The sequence below is a fragment of the Lonchura striata genome, chromosome Z (genome assembly GCF_046129695.1).
Source record: "Lonchura striata isolate bLonStr1 chromosome Z, bLonStr1.mat, whole genome shotgun sequence".
Taxonomy (NCBI): Eukaryota; Metazoa; Chordata; class Aves; order Passeriformes; family Estrildidae; genus Lonchura; species Lonchura striata.
This window is the reverse complement of record NC_134642.1, coordinates 78633289-78660970: the sequence shown is the minus strand read 5'-3', so window position 1 is coordinate 78660970 and position 27682 is coordinate 78633289. Positions and strand designations below refer to the sequence as shown.

Below are 27682 nucleotides of genomic sequence, written 5' to 3'. Positions count from 1 at the left end.
GGGGCGGAGGAAGCGCCGCTCTCGCCCGCCCGCCGCGCCGGCGGGCCGGTGTATGTCGTACCGTGGGCTCGGTGCGGAACTCCCGGTGAATGAGAACCGCCCGCCGCTCGCCGCCGCCACCCGCCTCGGCCCCCACCACCCCCTGCCGGGGTGAGGCTTCCTAAGGGGCCGCGGATCGCCCTCGACTGCGGCGTCAGGCGCCCTCCGCTCGCTGCGGCGCGGCACGTCGCGGAGCCCAGCGCCTCCGCGCTTCGCTTTTTATTCATTCACCCCAGAACTTCCGCGGCCCGGCTCGGTTCCGCCCGCCTTCTTCCCCGTTCCTTTTTTTTTTTTTTTTTTTATTTTATTTTTTTTTTTCCCTTCCTTTCTCTTTTCTTTATATTTTTTTCCCGCATCCCGCCTCGCCGCGCCGCCGCCCGGGCGCGATGCCGCACGTGGAGATGCTGCTGCTGGCGGCCGCGGCGCTGTGGGTGTGCGTGCGCGGGCAGGAGCCCGGCGCCAAGGCGGTGGCCGACCGCTACGCCGTGTACTGGAACAGCTCCAACCCCAGGTACGCGGGGCGGCCGCGGGCGCGCAGCGGGCAGGGGATCGGCGGGTGGGCGCACAGCGGCGCTCCGGCGCCGGAGACTCGTGTCGAGAGGCCGGCTGCAAGAAAGAGACGAAAACTTTTCTTTTACGGAGGTTCAGGGCCGCAGCCAGCGATGGTGGGGTGGGTGGCGGGGATGATTTTCTCCTCTCCTCTATCCCTTCCTTCCAAGGCTTCCTCGGGATCGGCCGCCGCCGGCCCTCCGGAGCCGGATGGATGCGCTCCCGGCGGGGCACATGGGCGCCTTTCGCCGCGGGGCAGCCCATGTCTGCTGCCAACCCTGCTCCGGGAGCTCGGGAGGGGTGAGGGGCGTAGGTAGCAGCCCCCCGGTGGTGCCCCGAAGGGCTCCTTTGTTGGCCGTGGTGCCCGCCTGGAGCAGGGAGCCGGCCCGGGCAGGGTTCTGCGCCCTCGGCGAGATCTCCGCGGCACCCCGGGTGAGGTGGGTGTCAGGGGCGGATTTGCCCGGCCGTGCCCTGCGCTGCCCGCCCGGCGGGGGCTCTCCGGGGGGCTGGAGGTGAGGAAGCGAGGTAGGTACGGGCCGGGGTCTGCCGGTGCCGCCGGACACAGGACGGCGCTTTGCCGGGTCCCCGCAGTCGGGGCCGACTGGTGCTGGCACGGTCGCCCCGCTCCCCTGGCGCCGGAGGGTTTCTAGCACCAGGCTCTGAGTGCAGCTCAGCACTGGCGAGGGAGGTTTCATTTAATTGTATTTTTTTTTTTTTTCTCTGGAGTTTTCCCTCATGTTTAGCATCAGAAAATTTCAGTCCTCCTCCAAATGGTATCCATGTGTTTAGGTAAAAAGTCATCTGGGTGTTAAATATTTTTGCCTTGTCAAAGTGCCCGTGGACGGCTTACCCCTTTATTTTATTTTATTTTTTTGTAAACCTGTCAGGCTAGTCTAAGTAAATTTGGGGACGTTTTATCTTACGTTATCTCTTTTTTATGCTTCTGATTCTGCTGTTTGGCTTGAGATTAGCACATTGATTTTTGTCACAGGTCATGTTTTTTAATAGATCTCTGTTGCCTGCAGAAAACTCCACTGCTCAGTATTCCAGGGCTGGGTTTAAAATAGGTGATGCAGAAGTTAACAGGCAGAATTTTCAACTGTCCAGGGTTAGCTAGTCTGTCCAGCACTTTATGACTGTGCTCCTGATCTCAATGCCTCAGTAATAAATAATTGGCCCAAAAAACTTGAGACGAAGAAACAGAAACAATCATGTTTGTGTATAGTGAACATCTGTGATTTGAAATGCCTCTTTCTACATGTGTTACTTGAAAAAAACTTCTCAAAGTAAATAAGATGAAGAGCTAGACCTCACATCACCCATCAGAGCACATATGTCCCCAGAAATTTCTTGCTTGTAAAAATCAGAATTTTTATTTCTGTTGTTATGCAAAATGAAATGTAAATGCTAAAAAAAAAAAAAGTTATATTCTCAAATCCCACTGGGCAAAAGGAGTATCATTGAAATAAATAGGTTTGACTAAATGCACACATTTCTAGCATAACAGTTAAAATACTACAAAAATAACCTTAGATTCAAGATTTTTCACTTCTGTTGTCTTATATGTGATGATCTTAACTGTAAGTAGGTAAAGACAGTTGAAGGTACAAACAATGCTTACATAGTCAATAGGCATTATACACTGAATTATATTTACAAGGATTTGAGTAAGTTAAATCATACATTAATACTATTAATGTAATCTCTTATTAATCCAACACCAAACATCAGCACACTGTAAAGAAAACTTAGTTTTGTTATTCTTCCAAACAGTAGAGGAAGAGTTAATTTTAAGATGTTTCTAAATCTTCTGTTTTAAAACCAAACATTTCTTGTCTTAAAATACTGCTCTCTCACAATAGATGTATCTATTTGGACATACCCTGTTTATTTGTGAGTTAAAAAATGAGAAAGAGCAGGGTGCAGATGCAACTCTTCTTTGTTTTATACAGTGCGCCAGTTTGTGTGTGTTTTCTAAGTAACACGAGCATTAAAGAAAAAACAGGCAAACACCTGAATGGTAGGTGGGAGAGACCCAAAGAAAAGAAATCACTTTTTTTTTAAATTTCTTTCACCAGCACCTGAGCTGAAGGCAAAATTGACTTTGGATATCGAAATTTTTTAAGCATTTAACAGTGTTGCAGGAATAACTTTGCAGTGATTTATCTTCATCTAGAGCCAGACTCAGGAGGTGAACACATGTAGAAGTAAAGTAGAGGTGCTTACTTGGTGATAACTGTTTGAAATTAGAGGACAAAATATACTGTCATTCTATAAACACAAATACTATCATTGTGATTTAGCTTACTTCTTTACTGTATTCATCCAGAATTAACAAACTAGCATAGAACTAATTAAGTTTTCATTTAAACTTTGAAGAATTTGATAATGATTATCCTTCCTTCAGATTTGATGGTTTAATTTTTATTAGTATTAGACTCCAGCAACTTTCTGAAAAATGTAAAGATTTCATTCTCATTGAAAGACACATTAGCAAATTGTTGAGTGACCCAGTTGATAAGTGCTCCTGGTGTGAACAATGTTTTGTAAATAAAAAGTCACGGGAGTCTATTAGAAAAATTCATATTACATTGCTTGGTTCGTTGCCAAAGTTCTGCTAGAACAATTAGAAAGTGTATGCTCATTATTTTCAGCATGTATGAGTAACAAGGTTTTTTGTTTTTACAGAGTCAAAATCAGTTCTTGGAAATGTTAAAATTATTGCCATGCCATACTTTCTTTCATATTTAATTATCAACATACACCTTCTATAAATGCTGTAGTCCAATTCCAGGTTAGGTATTTTAATGTTGAAGTATAAATAACTTGTTTTAGTCCTTTCTTTTTACTTTTTTTTTTTTTTTTTTTTGATTGGAAATGAATCCTCAAGAAAGCTCAAAAATGTGATTTCTTTTATTTGTTTATTTATGTAGGCTTAAAATTATGTGAACAAAAATTCTGCCACCTTAAAGTGCATTAGTCTTTCAGTACTCTTTGCATATATATTTTCTTCTATTGGACTGCAAACTATTATCATCAAGGAATATTATTCTGAATACAATGCTCAGTTTTGGAATGGAGTATATTAATTTAATCTTGATTAGTAGTGTCCTTTTAATTAGAGTTCAGACCGAATGTAGTGTAGCAGGGCCAAATTTTGAAGCAGTCTACCTGTGCCATGCCTGCTACTGTTTTTAATCTTGTCACAGTTCAAGCTGAACTACTTGTTTTAATTGTTGCTACATTTTTCTGCTTGCCAGGATTATGCTTTAAGACTGTGGTTTCTATTTAGATACTTCCACGTAAGTTGTTTCAGTGGCAGGTTATGTAGCTTCATAAATTGTTACTTAGTTTCAGGGTGGTTAAAAATACTTGATTTGCAGGTCTAGTTTCTGGCTATACATAGAGGCTATAGCTTTTAAGCTGACAAAAGCAAGTATTTTTTATTAGGAATATTACCGGGTTTGGCTGCATTTTATACAAGAAAATGGTACACCAAATCCATAGAATAATTATTATAAAGACATAGGAAGCTGACATATTTTCTCTTTGTGTATTTATGTGGATAAAATCAGGACATGAAATGGCAATTAGAGAACTTAGGTATTGAAAAGTAATTTCAACTTCCACTGGTGATTTTTCCATAATTAAACTGGATACCACAATTTGGTCAGTGTTGCTAGAGGGCTTTTTAGATAGATATCTGGGGGAAAATGGGTGGATGCTTCTGAAAATTCTATGCATAAACTGGAATTTCACAACCTGGATTTCTCGGCCTATGTGGATTTTATAGGCGAGTATTTAGGACTTGTTTCAGAAAAGCATCTCACTTCTTTGAACTCAATCCTTACACACCTAAGTTCTGCTGCGGTTGTGTGGGTGGATAGATGTGTGCTTAAGTGCTTCAAATTCACAGATTTTGAGAAGTCCTGGATATGGCAGCTCATACACACCTGGCACTTCTTGGAGCACACTCATGGGTTGGATGGATGTCTGAGTGTTCTGCCATCTGTTATGTGTGTGTGGATTTCACTATAGCATGTTAGTTGTATGTACTGAGGTCATGTAGCTGTTTTTTTGCTTGGTTTGTTTTTTTGTTTCCTATGTAGATATAGTTATGCCTATGTACAGTGTTGAGGAAAGCCATGCAGCAATGGCTGGAAGAGGAAGAAAGCAGTTACACATGTTAAGAAAACTAGGAAGTTGTGGGTGAAGAAGGGTAAAGTCAAAGTGTTTACTTTGATGTTGGTATTATGTATAAGTTTCATATGTCAAGGGAAGCACAGGAACCTAAATTCTTGGGGTATACATACACATCCTTGTATATATATATATATATATATATATATATATATATATATATATATAACCTATTTTGAAGAAACATAGCTTGCATTTTGACAGTATTTTATCCAGCAGCTTGCTCTGAGAGCTGAAGAAATCTCTGACTGGTTCCTTGTAATTAAAAGATCAGTAGTAGAGCTGTCAATTCTTTACACCTACTTTCTCTGCTTTTAATAGTTTCATTAACACCTTGTGTCTCAAAAGAATGTTGGTGTTTATTTTAAAAGTGGGTATTTGAAACAGTCTGAAACCTTCTATGGAAAAACTGCACAAAGAATAATAGTTTCACTGGCCTCCACCCTTGTATGAAAAGCACCTTATTAAGTGGTACCTGATCTTCATGAAATGCTTCTTATTAAATCTTCTCCGACTGCATGTAGTCAGGACACTTCATTGCATTCTTTCTTCTAGCCCTATATGTTTTTTGAGAGGGACAGATAAAGATGAGCCTTCCTTTCTCTCCCCTGTTGCTATGATCCCAGCAATCTACCAGCTTCATGCTGGGCTTAAAAAATAAATGCATGCAATTAGTCCTTCAGGAGTCATGGGCATTGCATTTATATGGACGGGCATATGTATATGGCATATGTAATAAAAATATATATGCATTTCAATGTTTGTATATACGTACACATGTGTGTATGTATGCATTGAAGTGTGTCATTAGGTGGTGATGGTGATGTGGTGTAGAGTGTATCACGAATACTGTGTGAGGGACAAAAATCTGAAAATTATTTTTTTAAATTGAACTTTTTAGTGTTTAGAAAATGAATGGAATTTCCATCTAATTTCCAGGTCTAATTTTCCAGCTAAGGCATTTTGTGTTAAAGTTCAAAGCAGTAATAAGGGAATTATTTGTAGATTCTGTGTTTTAGTTCTTGGCCATCTTCCCAGTTTGCTGTTTCTTCACACACCGGGTCAGTAGGTGGGCAGGTAGATAAGCTAGTACTTGAGCACAGCAATGTAAAATGAAACAGAGAAGAATTACATGAGTGTGCTTTGAGAACTCTCCTAGCTTATTGGAGTGTCTTGTGACTTCTTCCAACACCAGTCTGTTGCTGGGTAGAGGACTGCAGCATTGTTGAAATACTAGACTACCAAGAAAACACATAAAGAAGGCTGGTCATTGGGAACAGCTGAGAGAAAATGCTAACAAAGACACAACCTTTCCTGGTGAAATGAATAGACAGTAGTTTATCCATGCCTTTGAGATACGCTTCTATTGCTTTGGGTTACTGTTTTTCAATTATATTTTTTTCAATACAATTAGAAGTATTTTAGATGTGCGATTTTCTTCCAATAAATATCCTTTGCTCTGCTACCCAGTTCTGAGCATCTTTTTTTTTAAAAAAATTTAGTCTCATGATTAATAAAATATTCCAGTATTTCTGAATTGTCTAATTCACCTTTGAGAAAAAGGGCCCTGTTTTGTTTAAGTTTTTGTTGTGCTCGTGCTTAACATTTAGTCAGTCAGCAGCACACCAACATAATGAAATGAAAACGTTTGGTTTGAAGTAAACAGATAAGTTATTGCAGTTGCATTCTGAAGGTATTACAGTTGTTATGGGTAAGCCATACTGTAAGGTACTTCAGCACAGCTGAATGAAAGAATAGAATCATTCACACATTAGGAGTCTTCCTTGCATTTTTGAACTCTCCCTTTTCATTGTAGTCTCTCCAAGCTAGATTATGGTTGAGCTCATTTTAAATGGTGCATATTATTTTACAGTGTGCAAACATGTATAGATATCTCAAATCCTCTTTTTTAGGAAACTGAGCTACATTTTTACATTACAGAAGCACAAATTCCTATTCCCGTACATTTAGAAAGTAATTTGAGTTAAAATGAAATATGTGAAAATATGTGTACGTGTAAACCCCCACTGTTCTGCGAGGATTAAGATTGTATTTCTCCACCATAGAATGCCAGAAAAATACAGTAAAATAAAACTACACCCCAATATATATGTATATATATTTAATCTGGGGAAACATCCTCTATGTTCTGCTATTGAATAGGCAGGTTGATGAAAATACATTGTTAGATCCTAGTTTTTTGAAGGAAATTAATTTATTTTAGACTGCTGCAAAATCTAGAGGTATAGTTTGGTGTCCATATTCTGTTGACTGGTATGCAAAGAGCTTTATGGCCTTTTTCTGTTTAAATGCATGTCCAGTAAAAAGTGCTGTCAAAAGAAGAATCAGCTAACGAGAAGATGCACAAGCGTCCTGTTAATTAGCAAGATCTGCTTGAATTGCTAATACCAATTAAAGTAAATTCTTTAGGTTCTGTAACTTTAACTTGAAAATGACAATTGTTATTGTCACTTGCATTATTATCTAGTGGAAGAATTTTCCTATCCATGCTGACATATTGCATAGAAAAAAGACCTTAGACACACAGAACCTGTAAGTAAGTTATTTTTCATGTTCATTTTTTTCCCATCATTAGATCAGCATATTAAACTGTTCAACAGTAGTATCCACAGTAAAAAAAAATCTTATTTTACATTTACCCATGAGTAACTTTATTTTTTGTTTGTTTTCGTCAGACTTTTGAAGAACCTTCTTATTTGATAGGCATCACCTTTAGGATTTGATTATAGTGATGAAATGGTGCAGTGTGTACAGAAGAAATTACTTGTTTATGAATCATTGGGTGAGGCAAAAAAAAAAAAAAGAGTAAGAGATATGTTTACTTTGATGCTGGTCACCCTCTGTTAAAATGTATTTGTTTCGTTCTGAAACATAAAATTTGGACTCGTGGCATTTAAAAGGATGCATGTTTTGACAGAATATATTTTGTGCCATAATTAATGTTTGTCATGGAGCATTGACCTTCTTTATTCATTAAAATAATATAATACATCCTCCCTGAAATTATTTAGTTTTTCTTGCTTCTGGGTGGATACTGGCAGTAGCAGGCATGTTCACATGGTGTGAATTGTTCATCAGTAGTAGTTGAGCACTGCAGCTGTTCCCTGATGGGTAGCAGTGAAGCACTACCTTTCTTGGTTTTTGTGGATTTCAAAGTAGTATTTTTCATATTTATGTTACAATTCAGGAGAATTTCCTTCTCTTTAAAGACATCCAAATCACATTATCTTGTCACACAGGGACTTGCTAAGAAATATATAAATATTATTGTTATTATAATGCTATTACTGTACATAGGATTTTTTTTTGTTTTAATTTTTACTTTGAATTTGTTTCAAATTTGTAAATAAATGTATGTATCTTTCCTTAGCCCATGTCTTTGAAACTGGAACTGAATATATTCTAACTCTTTTAATCAAAAGTAAACAAAAATAATCCCCCAAATCTCTTCATGTCAAATATTTTGTTGTTTTTGTAGTACTGTAGAGATAAAATACAGTTATTTTTCTGTGAGGAGACAAAAAAAGCAAATATTTTATTTTACTTACTGCTAATTTTAATGATGTTCTTTGTAGCACAGTTGTCAATCTTCAATGCTAATTCATCAGCACTAGGTAAGGACTTCCAGCAGCTTTAAAGATGTTTGGTCTCCTGCAATTGTTAAAAGTTGTTGCAAGAAAATTTACCAATTAATGCTGTTAATGAGCAGGAAAAACAGCTGCATTGGGTTTTTGTTTTATGATTGTGGTTCTCCTCCCTGCAACCCCTCCCACTTTATTTGATGTCTAATCAGATTTTTCAAAAAATAGTTATGTATTCATACAGGCAGGGCATTTGGTGAGCAAAAGTTAACAAAGTAGAAGCTATCAATCCCGCTCTCTTTCCTATTGTTTCCAGAAAAGAAGGCAATAAAGAGAGACTCTGGAATTTGAAAGTATTGACCTTCTGACATGCACACACAGCATGGTCATTGCACTGGCACACAAAGTGCCTTAAGCCACCATAATGGCAAACTGCATTTTTGAAGTCACTGATATGAGAGCCAGCTGGATGGGGGATGGACAGCCAACTGCAATTTTGCAGCTATTTGTAAGTTACCACTTTAGAGCCAGACAACTTCACTTTTATATTCCCAAACTTACCACTTTGGAATAATGTTGCTTTGTTCGGCTTAGCCAGGGATTTGTGACTGCTACATAGACTTAGAACCATTTGGTCCAGAATTGTGTGGTCATTCTTCATAGAAATCTGCTTCACAGAGTGATTTCATTCATCTGGTGGTGGGGGAGGGATGAGAAACCGTGAAGGAACATTCAGATATAGCATTCTTCAAGGAAACTGTGCATCCACATTAGCTAGTTGCTTTTTAAAGGTAAAGGCAGAGATTTGGATCAAGCAGTTAAAAGCCAATTCAGACCAATGTCTTAAGATTATGTGTGGTCTCTTGGATAGGCTTTCCCTGTATAGTCTGGAAAAGACCTAGTATTTTATGTACTGCAATAACTCTTATCCCTGGCCCATGTATTTATTTATTTATTATTTGTTTGCAGTTATTGCTCCAGTACATTTTTACATAATTTTGCAGTTCTCTTGGGACTTAGTTTATTAAAAATTAGTGATCCATCACTAAGTGGGGTACATTACAAATACTGGTGCTCCCAAAAGGGAATTTTTGTGCCAAACCAAAAGAAATAATAGGAATACAAAAGCTGCCAAAAAGTGTGTCTCCCAATTGCTAATTAATCAGGTGAAAGAGCATCTCAGCAACTACAGCTGAATGTGTAACAGTTCATTTTAAATACTGAATAAAGATATTAAAAGGACATAGCATCTGTTTCTAGCTATGTATAATTTAAAAAAAAAATTAACTATGTGCTGGAGTCAATGGGAAATTCTTTTATGTTGATGGCATTATCAGTGCATAGACCTCTTTCAAAAAATTTCATGTGATTAACAAAAAAAATTAAAGATGTTGTTGATTTTTTCTGTTGGTTTCTTTCTATTTGTGGTAATTAATAATAATATCTCTAGACAACAACCAAGGCCTTAGAAAAGATGTTTTAAAAAACTTACATCTTCACTAATCTGGATTACAAGGTATGATAGAAAAAGAACCATGTCTGTGAATATCTGGTTTCCAAAGCTGCCAATCACTTTTGGCACAGCTCCCATCATGGTTGCTGTGCCCATAATTAAATGCCTGTCATTAGTGTATTTTTCCATAACATTTACAATGGAAAAGGCAAGGGGTCCTTGCAGAGCTATGGCTGTCAGGGGAACAATAAAAACTAATTGCACACTCTGCTATCACCATTGTCAGCTCTGCTTTTGGGGGCAAAGAACATGGGAAGTGTGTGCCTATATATATATATATTTTTTTTTTTTTTATATATATATACACAATGCCCAGTTGAGGAAATTCAGTGCCAGTGAAGTCATATTTACTTGGAAGATTATTATTCTTTATTCCAAAGATTTTAATTCTAGGGTTATGTTTGTCCCTCCACTTATGACCAAGTTGCATACACTTTTCCTTTTGAGCCAAATTTACCTTTCTCTTGTTCTATCTTGCACACTTTTTGGTGTACTGAACTTTCCAATAAAATTGCTGCAATCAAGGCCAGTATTTGTCTGCATTTATTAAATTGGTGGGAATCATCTTTTGTATGCTTTTGTTTGTGCCTTGCATAGTAAAGTGGATTAGAAAAAAACTGAATGAAAGCAGCTAGTTTGCATGTTCATGTTTTTTTCTGTTTCCAGCCCATAGTCTGTGGGTTATCATAAGTGAAATCATAGTAAGATTTTGGTGTACTGCTGTACTGACTTGATTGAAATGTGTTCTTGTTCATTTATCCTTGCACATGCATTTCCAAATGTAAGCATAAATGCATAATTGCTATGTGAATTATCTTAAACATTGTTCTTAAATACATTGAAATAGTGAAGTCGTGTCTTCACACTAATTTTTACTAATACTTTTGAAGCTTTTAAAATGAACAATTTATTTAAACATTTTTAGGCCACTAATTTAAAGTGAATATATCCTCAAAACCAGAATTTTGAATATATTTAGGTACCAAGACTTGCAGACAGCAGCCATATGGGATTTTTAAGACTGCTTGGTGCCTAACTGTCCTAGATTTTATTTCAGCTATTTTGCACATGTAGTTTCTTAAATACTTTCCAAAATTGGTCCCTAAAAATTAAGGAAAATTATTTAAATACATGCCCTCCTTTTTAAAAGTAGAAGAGAAATAGGAGCTGATGGGTAATAACGAGGAATCGAAGTCTATTTTTTTGCACTGTATGCCTTGACAGACACTGCAAGGTGTGATTTTTTAATACGCTAACTATTGTTGGATTTTTATTGCAATATTTTTGGAGGCATTCTTATCCAGCTTTTTAACACAAAAATATTCTTGAACTACTTTGGATGGGAGTTGATTTAAGTCCTATATTGATGACTTTGTGGTGTAGTTTTCCTGAATAGGAGGTTCAGTATTTAGGCTTGTCAATTTTTTGAGGCTGTGCAATCTGCACAGATTGAATCTAGTGAGGGAGCACAGCAGCATGGGACTGCAGAACTCTGTGGGTCTTTATCTGGTTTGGTTCATATAGACTAAAATTTTTTGAACAGTTCTTGCAGAGTTGGTATCTCTACCTTTGGGAATGGAAGAGGGTAAAAACAGACCTGGTTGAATGCATAGAGTTTTGCTCTTAGCCATGAGAATTGGCTTACAATATGTGATTAGCAGACAGACATTAACGAAACTTTGAGGTGTTCAATGCCCTATATAGTGTAGTATGGTTTGATGTGTGACAAAAAAAAAAAAAAAAAAAAAAAAAAATTTAAGATCATGAAGGTAAAGTAAATCATATATAGTAAAATAGCACTGGGTTACTTGTGTTTTGTGTTTTCCAAAGCAGGATATGCAATACTCATTAAAAAATGAGTGAATCTTGTGAATGCCCAAATAGGATGGAATGATTTCCTCACTGAAATACCTAAATCACTGTATTTGGGAAAGAAGTCCTTGTTTTCTAGAAAATCAAATAATAGCCTTCTTAGAATAGAGAGGTCTCTGGAGAATGCTGTTCTTGTAAATAGAAAAATCTTTAATATATAAACAATGTAATTTATTACCTGTTTACCAAAGTGATGAGCAGTTATTCCTGTTGTGTGGTTTGTCCCTGTAGTTTGGGATTGTTGAGAAAGCAATTATTCTTATGCATTTTCATTTCATGGAGTATCAAGTATTGCATTTTTCTTGTTTTCCAGTGGACTTGCTCTTGTCTAATAGCTTTGAGACAGAGCATGAGATGAAGATACATCTTGAAGGAAATATGGCCCTTGTAAAATTTGAGAAGATACATACTGATGAAATAAACTTATTTTCGGAAAAATAGAGTCTTGTAAAAAATTTCAATTCTAATTTTTAGAATTTTACAGGTTGTTAAACTGTATTCATCATTCATGTATGAAATTTGATTGTGTTTTGTTGTCTCTTAAGATGGTAGATCCTGTTTTACGACATTAGGCCAAATTTAATACTATGTTTATGTATTTGTAGGGTGTTGCCTTCAAAGGTTCTGGAAATCTTGGAATATTTTATGTCTTAATTTTTAAATTACATTTCAAAAGTGTTGTGAGAATGTTTAATAACTTTTTGTGTTAATTCACAAATGTTGTAAAGGAATGCATACACAATTGTATTGAGGAACTTGCATCTTAAAAATTCTTCCAAAAAACTACCTTAAAAAAAAGGTAAGAGCAGTTGCTGCAGAGTACGATCATTTTGTATTACACATATTACCATAATCCTCACTTAAAAACATGACGTATAAATCAGTCTCTAAAAATCTCTATAGTAGATGGAAAATTCATTAGCAGAAGGGTTGAGAGTTTTGAGAGTGTATGAGAATATTTGCTGAAATAAAACCAAAATAAAAAGAATGTTAGTTATTTGCAGTACCTTTAATCAAGGTGGTATGAAATTTCTCATTAAGGTTAAGATTCACATTATCATAACAAGTGACAGTGTGGGTGAAGAAGGAAAATTAATTACAGAGGTAGATCATACTTGCATCTCATTATATCATGGCTATTCACTGCATTCAAATTCCAAGCAAACTATTTCTCTGTATCTCAATTATATAAAACTTACGTGTGAAGAAGACTTTATGAGGAGAATCTCCATATTCAGTGTTTCTACTCCAAAGCATGGTAGTTAGCTTTAAAAAAAAAGATTTTTTAGTGATTTACAGCATTACTTTATTATTACTTTCTCAGATCCTGTGTCTGAGTGAACTGAATTTTATAGCTTACTGTAAAAAGAAATCTCAGTTTTCCATTTTCCATACTAGCTGTCTTGATTTAGTGCTTGTATAATGGCCTTCCTCAGAACACAGCATTTGGAAGACTTTCCTAAGCACTTAATTTTAGGTGTGGAGTTTGGAGGTAATGTATTGTTACTGATGAAAGCAATTTTGCCTCTGTAACTTCTCTGAGTGAATCAGATCATTGCAGTGCCCAATTAGGATTTCTGTACTTGTTTCTTTAAAGGATGACAGATGAATGATTGCTTCTTCTTTCTGTTTGCATGCTTATTTACTTCATAATGCTAGTATAGTGAATGCATACAAGGCTTAATTTTTAATTTAGGCTTAGCATGATGTTAGTTTAACCCAGTCTTCCTGAATTAACAGTTTTCTTTCAGATTTAGTCCTATGCTTAAGACAAAATATTGTCTGCTTTCCACCATGTAATGGATATGTGAGATAAAATGAGTCCTGGTAGTGGCTTATGTCCCAAAAGTACGTGATGTACCCAGGTAAAAAGTTTCTGTGGATTTCAGCTAAATGTTCCAGACACTAGTACTATTACTTGATTCCTGTTAGGGGTAGATTTGTTATTGGCTTTGGTCTGAGAAACACTACCATCTTTGAGAAGGAAGAGAAATACTACTTTCTCAAGATAATTTCATAGGTTTTAGGAAGAACATTTCCTGTGCTCCCATCTATTGTAGTTGGCATCAGTGCAGTAATGTTTTTATTTAAATAATATATCAGAGAACATAATATTGTTTACACAAATATTACTTGCATGAAGTTGAGAAACTATCTCCTTAATACAGCATATCCTGATTTATGATAAAATGGGATAACTAATTACTTGTTCTGCAGTGTTCCCTTAACAAGTAATTGGGAATAAACTGTAAATTGTATTCTGCCGTATTTATCTAATGAGCATAGAGTAAAAGAAATGGCATCATAACATACTCTGACCAGATGCTGTGCTATATTTGCATGAAATTCCCATTGAACTTACTGAATGTTCTTTTATTTTTTTAAATTGAAGTAGTAGAAGCGAATGAAATAAGTATCCACTGTTCAGTTACACAGTACTTCACTATGCCTCATTCTCTTATTTTATTCCTCTCTAAATTTCAAAAACATTACTAGTGATCCTAAGATGTTTTCAACAATAGAACAAGATTAAAGGTCTCTAAAACTTTTTACCCTGTGTTTTTATTTGCAACTTTTGCAAAGCCCACTGATTTTACCTTTTACTTTCATTATTATTTACTGAATGTTTACTCCTCATCAAAACTACAATTTTGAGCATGGTTATATATTTACTTTGTAAAATTTATTTATTCATATATTAAAATAAATTAAAATTTTTATCCTGCATATGAACTTAGTAGAGGATAATTTAAAAGATGAGTAAGAGACATTTGAACATAGTACAAAAGTGCCCTACTTATCTGAGAATTGGAAGTCTTACAATTTTATTATTTTGAACTCAGTTTTAGAAACAAAGATTTCATATTTACTCAGGAGTCTTACATCTGTTGTAGGTGTGTTTGTGATTTCCTTTAGTTTTACTGTGTTTTTATACTTCCATGCTTATAAGCTTTCCTGCATTTCCTTAAAGTGAGAGGAGTCGAATTGGAAATTCCATCTGATGTTGGCAAGTTTTTAAAATCAAACAAATGCCATTATAATAATGCAACATTCTCCAATGAAGCAGCTTGAACAATCAAAACTTCATGCATCTGAAAATTGAACATGCACTGTGGAAAGATGCATCTGTTCTGCTGTTGATGCCCTTTATCAACAGGGCTGATATGAAATGGTTTTTTTTTCAAAATATCCTGACACATCTGAAGCTAAAGCTGTAATTTTTCCTGCTTTAACAGTAGCTTGTCATTTTTTTTGACTCAAAACTTTCAGTGGAATCTAGCATGGGAGAGCATATTGAGACAGGACTCTAACCATTCTAAACTAAAAATCATATAGCTGCCTTTCAGTTTGAACAGGTAAATTATGATTGTCAATCCAGTTGTATTTTAATGTCAGAAATAAGATTTTTGGGAGGAGTTGGGTTTTTTTTCTTTGTACTATGTGGATTGTTATGGAGAGTAAAAGGAGAAACTAATGAAGGAGGGGAGATCCTCTAAATTGTAACCTCAGTTTTCCACCATGGCACGTCTTTTGATTTTGTTGTTTTTTTCTGCAAGCTTCTATAGAAGGGTGAATGCAATACAAAAAGAAAAATAATCCTGAAATTTTAGTGAAAAAAAAGTTTATTTAAAAATATTTAATTGTACTATTATTACTGATAAAGAATCCATGTCACTTTGGTCCTTAATGTGATAAAAGACAGTTCTTAACATTTTTTTCTGTCTTTGTTCACTTGGTAAGTTGAAAGTGTGTTTCTTACATACAATTTTTGAACTTCAGGATCTTGTATCTCTGGAAAAGGTTGCATTACTATAATATATGGTCATGTTGTGGTTTGATGTCATGCCATGAGACCTAGGTGGTACAAAGATAATGAGTGCTTTAGGTAGCTAATGAGGTGGGCTTTCTTTGCAAACTTCATGTATTTGCCTCACTTTAAATGGATTTGCCATCCTACTGGATTTGCTACTACTTTGGTAGTAGCTACCTGATGTGTGATTTTCAAACTTTGCCTACCAGCTTTAGGGGAAGAACTACTTTCCTAATTATAAGTGGCTGATTACTCTTCAGACAGAAGTTGTTGTATTGGAGGGTGTCTTTTTATCTTTCTTGCCCCCCCTTCCCTTTTCCGTTTATTCTTTTTGTTCTGTGACCATGAGTATTTCCAAGGAAATAATTGTTTGTAATCTGTTTATCCCTTTAATTTCACCTTGTGCAAATAATACCAGGTCTAGGGGTTCCCAGCTAGTGTGGTCTGCCTGGAAGGAGCCGTGAAATGGTGTCTTGAAACTGCAGTAAATATTGATTGGGTCCCTGACCAGAGCCTTGCTCAAAGCTCACTCTGAAGACTTGAAAGGGGCCTATTGTTTCTTCTTAGTCAGTACTCCATAGCCAAGGCTAAAGTATGCAAGTGTTAGGAAAAGAAGAAAGACAGTAGGGGAAATTGAACAGTGAGCACAGCTGAAGGCGTAACTGCTCAATGCTGAGGGAAGGGAAGCATCCAATAGAAAAGGGTCAAAGAATTTATGTGGCTTGCATAAAGCTTTGCAGAGGTGGAGTTTCCAAAGCCATTCTCTTTCTTGTATGATGCTAGATGAACATAGCTTTCATATCATTTAGGTGGGACTTGAAGAAGCGGTGCAAACTTTTTCCTTTAAGGGATGGTTCCTCCCAAGAACTTTGCAATCCTTTGTGAACAAGTAAGCGATAAAGGTGGATATATTGGGCAGCTCTTGCTGCCTCACAGTTTGAGGCTCTAATCAAAGCAGTGATGGATGAAGTATTTGGGAGACTTTAACCACTGCTGCTCTGTTCCACTGTAGCTGTTGCTTGGCTATACAGAAGAAAGGCAAAATGCAGAGGATGTAGTTTAATTAGGCTACCACTTCTTATTAATTCATTTGGAAGCATAGCTTGGCAATAAACACAGGCTGCAGATTGTTGTGCTTTCCTTGGCCAGTCCATCCTCATTGGAGAAGCTTCTGCCAGCCAGTGCCAGGTGGGTGATGGACCCTTTCTTTAAGAGGCAGTGGGGAGCTGTCCCATCTGTTTGTACTTTCCTGTCCCCTTTCTGTTTTCCTTAGACAAATTTTTACCTAAGTTCCTTTAAAATTCTTGTTTGCCAGGATATTTCACCTCATTATTGGGTAAGTACTTTTGTTGAGTGGGCGGGTAATACAGCCTACTACATTACATTCACCTGAACTGAATCTCTGTATGCATATAGATCCCTGATGTGCTGTCATGAAAGTGAAATTCATCTTGCCAGGCTTCCCAGCTCCCTCCCTCCCTTCCTGCCCAAGAAGAGCCTTCAAAGAAAAAATACGATTAGCATTCTACCTGTTGCCAATCTTAAAAAAAAAAATCTTTCTCTGCTGATTAATTTTTGCATCTGGATCGGTGCTCCTTAAATATGATGAAAGAGATATCTCACAGATTTCACAAGGGTCACCTGCCCTCCTCCCTTTCTATTTTGTCTCAGTTATGTTCTCCGTTGCATCCTGTCTTTCAGTCTAGGTGATGTAAGGAAACTTCAAAGGACCCATGACCTCCTTTTATTCCAGCTTGCAAGACAAAGCCTTGCCCTCTGCGTTTCAGACTACAGAAATGACAGTATATCTATCTCATTATTTTAAAGCATATTGGGATATTTTGAATATGAAAGGATCTGTATAAAGGCAAACTCTGTTTACTTCACCTCAGATGGGAATAGGATTGTCTTGTTTCTGCACTAGTCCTTTATCTAAGAAGAAGTGCTTGATGGAGTGCTAATAACAACAAATCTGTACTGTGTTTTGTTTGCACCATCTAGCAGCACTGTAACAGGAAGAAACTCAGTCTCCATGGGTTCGGTAGAAGAGGCTGAAGCAAGGATGGGAATTACCTAAAATATAAAAATACTGTTGATGAGAAATTTGAAGTTGAGTGCTTTAAAAGCTAGCAAAAGCATCATTTTTCATCTTGATAGAGAGTAGTACTATTTCAAAGTGAGAAAAGGTGACTTTTGATAGACAGGTGACACATTATTGTAAACTGCCGTGGAACAGCGTGACTGAAATGTTAGTTTTCCAAAATTTTATTAGAAATTGGCTTATTTGGAGTCTAGAATACTTGGAGGTATAAAATCTGTATTGTATCATCACCTCATTGCAGACATTTTTATCCTTTTCCCCCTAATGAGAAGTATACCCTATGTAAATATTATATGCTGTGTAAATATTATATTATAGTCAGATCCTGTTCAGGATCCTGTATCTATTTTGAATGCAGAAATGCATGGTTGAGGGCATTTGTAGTTATATATAAAAGTGGAAGCTTTATGATTGTTTTTTTCTGCAGTAAATTTGTGTTCTTTTCAACCAGTACTTTAAACACTTAACAAATTTACATCTTCCTTTCTAGTTTTAATCATTTCTTAGGTTTTATTCTGCCTTGGATTTTAAAGCAACAGCTGGAAAATAGATTTTACTGAAAAATACTGCATCACAACCACCAACTTGAAAAAGTTAAAAATCATTAAAAAGAATTTTTGCATATGCCTCAAGTACAAAGTTGCCTTTGAATACAGCCTGTATCAGGAAATAAGTAAAGCACTTGTCTGGGCTGCATTTATGTTGTGGGTTTTTTTTTTGTGTGTGAGTGTTTTTTTTATTTATTTTGTTTGTTTTGTTTAGTTTTTTTAAATAGTGTTCTCATTTTGGTTTATGCCTCCCTTCCTTGACTACCACAATAATTTTATACTATGATTGATACCTTACAGACAGGAAAATTCAGAGTTGCTTCTTCTGCAGCAATCAGAATAATTTTCTGTTCCATAAGCTGTACAATCTTTATTTTAACTTTAAAGCATATGTATGCGACAGAGCATAACATGTCTGCATTTTGGAATTGTTTATTGTTAAACTTGGAAGACTACATATGGTTTCTTTGTATTTGCCAAATTATCTGTTGTCAATGACATTACTTTGTGAATTGACTGTCATTTACTAAAATAGAATCATGTGATATTTCTTCAGCTTCATTCTAAAAAGAAAAAATCAAAATTATGTTCCCTCACTATTCTACCTGAAATTTCAACTGTAACCATGAGTATTTTAGAAGTTTATAAGTCTTTTTTTTTTTGTCTCTGCAATGCTGCATTTGCCTCACAGCCCCATAATGCAACATTATTTTTTACACTACTCTTCTAGCTAGCTGTTTTCCTATCCTAGCAGAACTCAGTTTCAAAACCAGATAGTTATTGGTACTTACTATTGTACAGTGAGTTGCATTTGTTTTCTTCATAATGATTTGATTCTATTATTCTGTAAACGTTTATCTGAATTTCAAATAAGTACAGTAACTGTATCTTATTATTGCAAAATACTCTCTTTCATACACCAGTTATGCCCACTGTTTCTCTCTTGGAAGTTCTACATTTACTTTCCTATCTTGTAATAACAAAATTTTATAATGGACATATGCTACTACAAAACTAAATTAATTTATTGCAATATTATTACTTAATTCTTTAAAAAAATCTAATTCTCTCAGGATTTTCTTAAAAGGACCTCAGTTAAAATGCTGTAAGGGCCGGGAGGTGCACTGTTTCTCAAAAAATCTTCTCAAGAGTGTTTTATTTATAGTAGGAGTTTGCAGAGGTCAGAAACTTGTATAAAGATATTTTAAAAGTGTCTCTATCTCCAGGAGGACTGAAGCAATGGATGAGTTACATTGCCTCCTGCTCTGGTAACAGTTCACACCTCTCACACTGAAAAAGGTAATTTTTGAGAACAAAGGAAGAAATCCCCTCATCATCTGTGCAGGTGTTGATTTGTAGTTCACAGTTAAGTTTCCTGGGTTTTTTTTTTGGTGCAGCCCATTGCCTATGGAAGTTTGGCCGTTCAATGAATTAATTAAAATCACAAAAAATAGTAAATTGCTGTTCTGCCGGGGCACAAGCTTTGTTCCAGCTAGCTCCTGGCTTTGGACAGATCAGTCAGGGATGTACACAACCTCCTAACTGTGTCTTTGCCCCCTTGTTAGAGCTCCAGAAAGGAGTTGAATTTTATGTTTTTCTATATTTGTTAACCAGATTCTGCATTGATTTCTTTATTTGTGACTAATGAGAAATGTAAGAAGGAGGTTTAGAGCAGCTAAGCTTAACTTAGCTTGATTAGTCAGAAACAATAGCAAGCAATGGTACTGTAAGTGGGCAAAATAATTTTACTTCTTGAGAGTCAGGTACTGGGTTTTTCATTGCTATATTTCAGGACATGAAATTCTGGACAATATACAGGTGTATATTCTTACTGTAATGCATTTAACTTTTTCTTGGGAAGGGTTATTGGAATTGCTTCTTTGCTCACACTGATGATATGGATATATGTCTTGAATGTATATTTAATATTTATATTAATTAAATCAATTAAATAAAAACAGTTATTGCCAAGCTGTTATGTCCAAGTACTTTTCCTTCCAATTTTCCTTATTCTTCATGTGTGTATCTTCCCGCTTCTCATTTAACATAACAGTTTCAGTACTGTAATTTGGATTTTACAACGAGTAAAATTTAGGATGCATCAATTAAGGTTCTTTTTGAAGCATTAAAATCTGCTTTTCTAGAGTCCACAGCAAGCATTGGTGTTTTCTTTTGCATAATTACTTAACCTTTTGTGATGTATTAGAAGGGTTTTACCAAAAGATTATCATAAAGTATGAACCTAGCAGGGTCCTGAAGATCTCCATTGTAATTTATAATCTTTCACCTGAATTAAAAGTTCAAAAGAATCTAGTTCTATGTCATTTTTGTAAACAGAACATGAAAATGGTTGTTTTATTTCTGTGCATGTTAGATACAAGCCTAAATCATACTTAAAAAGCAAGTGCTAGATGGCATACTTGTAGATTTGACACAAGGATTCTCTAAAAGCTGCAGTTAGTTTGTCTCATGGAATATTAAAATTGGCATGTTTTACAATGATCTGTACAAGTTTCAGTAGATAAGATTCATGATATCTGGTCTATCACTCTGCCTTAATGAGGAATTAAAAAGGTGATACAGACTCATATATGTGTACACTTATGCATGATATTTAATATAATTTGTCATATTTTTTTTAATGTCTTGAAATTCTAGTCCAGTATCTATTTAAATACTTTGGACATGTCTTTTAAATGCCTGTCTGATCAGGTACCTCTCTAAAGTATGCTGACATTGCAGTGTTTTAAAACATTATGAAATTCTGAAGGGCTGGTTTTATATGTATTTGTTAAGATATTCTCATGCTTGTGCATAAAATAGTTTAAAGAAACTTAAAATTTATAATGGACTCTGTAATGAATAACAGGAAACAGAAATGGTTTGATTTTTTAATCTGATCTTTTACTTGAGCATTCAACCTCTAACATGCTTTTGTAAAATACTTACTTTCAGAAATGGACTTTACAAATATAATGTCTCAAAATGCAAAATTTGTAAATTTCTGCTAGTGAACAGATGTGTCATTTTATCCTTAGGGCTTTAGATTATGAATTAAATTAATTCATAGGCTTTCAACTTTATTAATGCAGAATTTAAAAATTCTGGTTGCTAGAATATTTTTAAAAACCTATTTAAGTTATAGCAGTTTTTGAAGATATGTAAATTACATATTCACCTTTAGTTTTGAGTGCATTTTCTTACTGAAATATAACAATTGGCCAGCTCATATTCTTCATTTTCCACAATGTCTGCATTTGACATAGGTGTTCAAGAATGCCTTTTCAACAGCTTGTCTAAACAATTGCTGAAATGAGAGAAAGCTTTCACTTACTTGGTGAATTGCAAAACACACACACAAAAATCCCCACTCTTTGGAAGGGTTAAAGCTTTTCATGAAGGTTAATAGAAAATAAAGAAGTGTAGCAACGTAGTGTTTGTTTGAAGAATCTGAGCCAAGGTGTCTATTTATCTCTAATGGAGGATGACAACGAAGGATTTTAGAAGTCACCCCTCTTATTGTCTCAAACACAAAAACCTTCCGCCTGCATCTTTCAACTTGCTTCACCACTTCTGAAGAAGCAATGGGCAAATGGCTGAATTTTTATTAATCAGCTTAACCTAATGTGATGAAAAGACCTCAGAATTACTGAGGGAGAGATACACACATATGAGATTTTTGAATGCTTTCACATCTAGGAATTTTCTTCATACCAGCTGGGAAAAGGCAGACCTCAGTTCTGCTTCTGGCCCTTCCTTCTTTTTCCAACCTCATTTTAGATTTCTGTAAGCATGAGTTCATGATGTGTTCTCCCCACACCCTCCCAGGAGCAAGTAAAAGGAAGATATAATGTAGTTTTAGATGGAGATACCTTTGGGAACTGAGGCAAGAAAGCCTAAGCTGATAAAACGTGACTCTTCTGATGGGGGCCCTATTTGGATAGCTTGCCTCTTCTAAATTCTTCTTTTTCTTTCCCTCCCTTCCTCTCTCTCCCTCCCCCCAGCTCCCTCTCCTTTTCTCTTTCTTGTCAAGCCCACTTCATAAATGGTAGCAGCTGGAGATCTTTTTAGTGGCATTCAGGGATTACTGCCCTTCAGGATTTTAATAAGCCCCACTGCCTGAAATGCCTGTGAGGGTGCTCTCTGAGACAATTACCATTCAGGGCTGGGATTGAGGGCTCTTCATGGCCCAGATGGCTAAGGGGCTGTGTATGGGCAGATAGTTTCCCCGAACAACAGATCAGTGGAGCAAAGAGAGCGTGTGGGCCTTTTTTTTCCCCTCTTTTTTTCCTTCCCACCCCTCTCCCAGCCCCCCGTTCTTTTCTCTCCTGACTAAGTTGAGAAGTGGGGAGAAACAGAAAAGGAAGTGAATAAGGGGGTTCTATCACTTTGCAGCTAATCAAAGCTAAGTTTGCTCATCCTCTTATACATAACTGGATTTAAACTGTGACCTCTTAAGAACTGCAATTTGAGGTTACATATCCCTATTCACTGTAAGGCAGCTGCTCTTTGTAATTTAAAAATACCATACGCCTGATTTTGAGGAGTACTTCTTAGCTGCCCTCATAGGAAGAAATTACTTGGAAACTAGTAGAACAAGATCTCTTCTTGTTTTAATACTGGGAACAGAGGACAAAAATTGCCAGCAAAAGTAGTTGGCAGCTGTGGATGTGTAGGGCTGAAAAATACAGCTGGTTAATAGAAGGCAAATATTTAGCTGAAAGGAGCTGGTCATTTAGGTTTGCTTTACCTGCAGTATGGTATGGCTTCTAGATGAGGTAAATTGAAATTAATTGGTGGGCTTCTGAAAATACTTTTTACTTGGACAAAATTTGAACCCCTGACATAAGGGAAGGGCACAGCTTTGGAGAGAAAGTTTGAAGTTGTTTTTTTGCAAGGACAGCTCCTTAGTGACTTATGTACTTGCAAAACTAATTTCAATACAGCCATAGCTTTTGAGTCTTGCAATCCTGTGCAAAAAGTGGAAAATGTGGCTTATTAGGTGAACAGCTGTTCCCTGTCTGGATGGACAGACATTAATTTTTTAATCTTTGGACCCCCTGATGTCAGAAAAACCAATTTGTGCTTCTTCACATTAAAATTAATATTTGTGATATGGAGCTCAATTTGTGCCCATTTGCTTTTGACTCAATGAATGCTTCATTCATTTAGTTCACACTTAATAAGAAAATAAAATGCATCATGTGATAAAAGAGAGAAATTGCCTTAAATAAAAAGCATATAGCTGGACTGCCTTATGGCTGAACAGTTTGGATGAATGGGACTAATTCTGTAGTAATTGATCTTGAGGATTCTTCTCCTATATCCCAGTAAAATTCAGCAAGGTAATTTGTGGAATGGCTGAAACTGCAAATCAAACTTTAAGAGTATTTGACTGGTCTCTCAGAAAAATAATATATATGAATTGGCAGTAAAATTTTGCTGATAATGTATATACAAACAACACTGATTCATAAATTGTTGGTTTCAAAGAGTTACATGAAATTAAAGTAGAATGATAATTTCTTACTTTAGAAAGTGTGGTGATGACTAGGTCACAAAGTCAGGTTCGCCTGTTTGTTTCAACACTTCTGATCTCTTCTTCCTTCCCTGAATATTCAAGACTTCTTAAGTAGAGTAGTTGTATTGAGGGATATCTCTGCAGTTGAGAAGTCATTTGTAACCAAAATAGCAATGCAGGATGACATTTGAGCTCATTGAAATAATTGGGATAATCATGGAAGTGGATAAGGTGAGTAAAATTTGTGCAGTTTTAAGAAATAATAGCTTTTTACATAGTATATTTTCAGTCCTCAAATTCAATTTGCATGAGAGACAGCATTATAAATTAGAATGATTTATTTAAAATTGGTACTTGATTCTTAGGTTCAGCTTGAATTGATAAGACTGGACAACCTCAGCCAAAGATTTCTTGTTTATATATAAACAGTACTTCAAGGAATTTTGTGTGTATCTTGTGACACTTCAGCTATGTTTGCAGGACGTGCAGTTTCATGCTGGAACATCTAGGCTCTTAATTTGATCATAAATACATGTGCAATGATACAGATAGTATCAATTGTGTTCTTAAAGAACAATAGTGTGATTCACTGGTTGTCATAATATTGGGTGAATAGAAGACTGGACTAAGAATGTTGTGTTGAATCAGGCTAAAACCATTTAGATTAATCAGGCTGAAACTGAAAAATATACAATATTTACTATTTACACTCTTTACTATTTACAGGCTTCAGAACTATTTACAATAATGGTACTGTGTATCTGTGTGTAAATGTAATGTTATAGCTGCTTATTCAGCTCATAATTTAAATTGTAATTTTGGACAAATACAAAATTTGGAAAATTTCAAAAATATTTCAAGTTTCTGCTATGTGTGATGAATGGTGGATTTTCAGGAGGACTTTTGGTCTCTTTTAAGCGCTATGTGCATCTCATCACCTCGGAGCATTGCTGCAACATCCAAATATTGATCAAAAAAATATTTAAGGCCCTGTGTGATATTGCCTATACAATATATATGATCATGTTTTTCAGATCATGCTCAAAATGTAGGATGTTCCAACATCTGGGTATACTTTTCAACCTTCAAGTTTTTGCCAGATTTTTTCTTTTAGGTCTCTTGCCCCTCTCCCCCCCACCCCTCACCCCTCACCCAGTACCAGGATAAGTCTAAATTTTAATGCCATTAAGAAGTTAATTTCTCACCCACTATCATCTATCATGATTCTTAGTTAATAGCAAACCCTGCCAAAGTTGCATGCCCAGATAGGACCTGAAAAACAGATACCTTAGAAGGTTTATTTGTAACATATAAAAAGCATATACACTGGAATACTTTTGCTCTCTTTTCTCTGTCTTCCAGCATGACATGTCTGATTTAGCCTTTTCACTTTTTTTTTTTTTATTTTAGTGTCAGCAGACAATGTATGTGCAGTAATTTACCTGACAGTGTCTACTGCTGCCAGGTCTGATGGAGTCACAGAACAGCATTATAGTGCTTTTCTAAATGTCATGAGCATTTAGCTAAGGTCTTATACAATCTGAATGGACCCTCTCCAGTTTTTATTTTAAAAAACGTGTAACCCTTAATTAGAATTTCTGAATTTTTCTATTTAATAATATATACTCTGAAGTAATTCCTGGATCCTGGTAGGTGTATAAAGAATATAGTTTTCTTTTAATTTGTCAACATTACTGTCTTTCTGTGTGTTTTGAATTCCTGAATAGCTGCAGAAATAATTATGAAAATACTTCTAATTATCTTGGCTTAGCTGGATGAAATAAGACCAGCAAAAAATTGCTTGATGTGTGTTACTGCCATAATTTGTAGGTACTTTTAATATACTTATTAAAGTGATTTTGAATGTCTTCTTAGTGGAAGCAATAGTTTAACATTCAAACAGAAATTATTTTATTGACACATATTTCCTTCAATTGTTGCTTGATTAACTACAGGATCACATTCTGTAAGCAATAAAATAGTAAATAATTTCACTTCAGAACTTCTAAAATTTTAGACTTCTGTCTCATATCTTTAATGATGTTTGTGTTTTAGGTATCTCTTAAGGGAGAAGGGTGTTGCTATCTAAATGTCTTCATGAGCAGATCCAGACCTTACTGTTCAAAGTACTGTCCTGCAACACAATCTGATACACTGTAAATGGACAATATTATTTTTAGATGTCATTAGGAAATGAGACGATAATGTTAGTTGCAGTATGTGGAAAAATTAAGGCAATCCTAAAAATATAGTGACATTCAGCAGTTAATAGGAATATTTTTTAAAGCATTCTATAGATATAATTTCCCATTTGTTTGTTGATGTGTATTTGTTAAATTAGCAGTTTTTTCCATTTTATGAATTAAACCCATTTTCTCATGCAGAAAATGAGGGAAGAAATTTTTAATGTCACATAAAAAGGTGGTGGGGGGGGAAATGTTTCAAATAATTATTCCAGGTAAAATACTCTGGTAACCAGTTGAGTCCTTGATATTGGGCCTGGTTTTATGCATCAGTGAACAAAATGCACTTAATTGGTGTTTATTCACTCCAAGTGTCTCAAACAGTAAACAGGAATAAAATTGTTCACAAGTGTCTGCACGTCATTTCCTCACAACTTGCCATGACTCCCTGGTGCTTCTGGTTTTGTCAGATTATTAGTCTGTGAAGGAAGAGATAAAGCATTTCCTTGTATTGAATTTGAGCACGCTCTGTGCTTTGTGCAGAATGAAATATTAAAGGCTGTTTGTGATCTCACAGATGAGTAGGGCAGGCAAACTTTCGCACGCACATAGAAGTGGGGAGCAGTGAGTTAGAGGTATCTAAAGGTTCCTGAATTTAGGAGATTTGTTCATGGGTGTATTTCCCTCCCACATACAGGGACACATTCCACCCACATGGTTTTGAATGGCTGCTTTAATTATTTTTCTAAATGTCTCTGGACCAAATGTCCTTGTTAATCCTTCTGTTGACTGTGGCTTCTAAAACTATTTCATAAACACAATAAACATCCCTAACTGTAATGAACTCTCCCAGTCTAACATTCCTGAAACAGTGGAACCTGCAAGACGTGCTCCTGCAAATGACAGGGCGTGGATGTACTGCTCTCATTTTCATCAATAGAACATATTAATTACAGTAGGGAAGGACAGTGATAAATGACAGAGTCTGCTTGGGAAAGTAAAATACTTTGGGGTACTGTGGTTAAAATACAAGGAGTCAAATGTCATGTCAGGTGTGTCATGCACCTTTATTTCTAATTTTTTGTAAATACATAAAAGTTACGTAGTAGTATATTCTCATTATGTATGTAGTGAGGTGGCCAAACAAGGATTTCTAAAGTGTTGAGTAATGTTCTTTACTGTATAATGTGACACAACTGGTAGTTGTCTTATAGAGGGATGTTGTCCATTGCAATCCTTCTTTATTAAAATTATCTTAGATCTTGCCTCACTGCTGAGACCGTCCATCCCATGGATGGCTGGCTTTACAAGTTGGGCCTTATCTGTCAGCCTGCCTGTGTGGAACCAAACTGAAATGTATCCATATTACTTAATAAGAAACTTTGTCTTAAGTGTAAGGAACTCTCCCACTATGAGGCTGCCAGCTACCTAAGCTGTAAAATCCATGATAATTACCATTTCTGTAAAATGCCCCTCATTATGGTGCATAAAATGCCTGGCTGCAAAGAACTGCTCTGTGAAGACTGTGCACTGCAAACCAGTCAGCATAAAATAAAACTCCTGGGTAAACAGTAAATAAATAGACATTATACTGGATATCATTTGCACATTTTTTTGATGAAGGAGATTTCCAAGTTGTCTGGCAGTGAGACAACAATTTCATGCATATAGTATTCACCGCAGAGGAACTTAGTGGTTCTTGTGTAGTCTGGTGAGTCTTTCTTGTCTGTTACAAATGAATGT

The 27682-nt window shown here is 36.2% G+C and overlaps 1 protein-coding gene across 2 annotated transcripts in view; it reads left to right on the top strand.

Moving 5' to 3' along the window:
- Window positions 1-331: 331 nt before the first annotated feature.
- The window catches only part of EFNA5 (ephrin A5), a 166750-nt gene continuing 139399 nt past the window's right edge, over window positions 332-27682 (top strand). Inside the window, exon 1 of one of the 2 annotated variants that reach the window (XM_021524771.3) lies at window positions 332-550. In XM_021524771.3, the coding sequence (XP_021380446.1) occupies window positions 426-550 (125 nt within the window). In that variant the 5' untranslated portion in view covers window positions 332-425. The remainder of the gene's footprint in view (window positions 551-27682) is intronic. The other variant, XM_021524772.3, reaches the window with a different exon arrangement.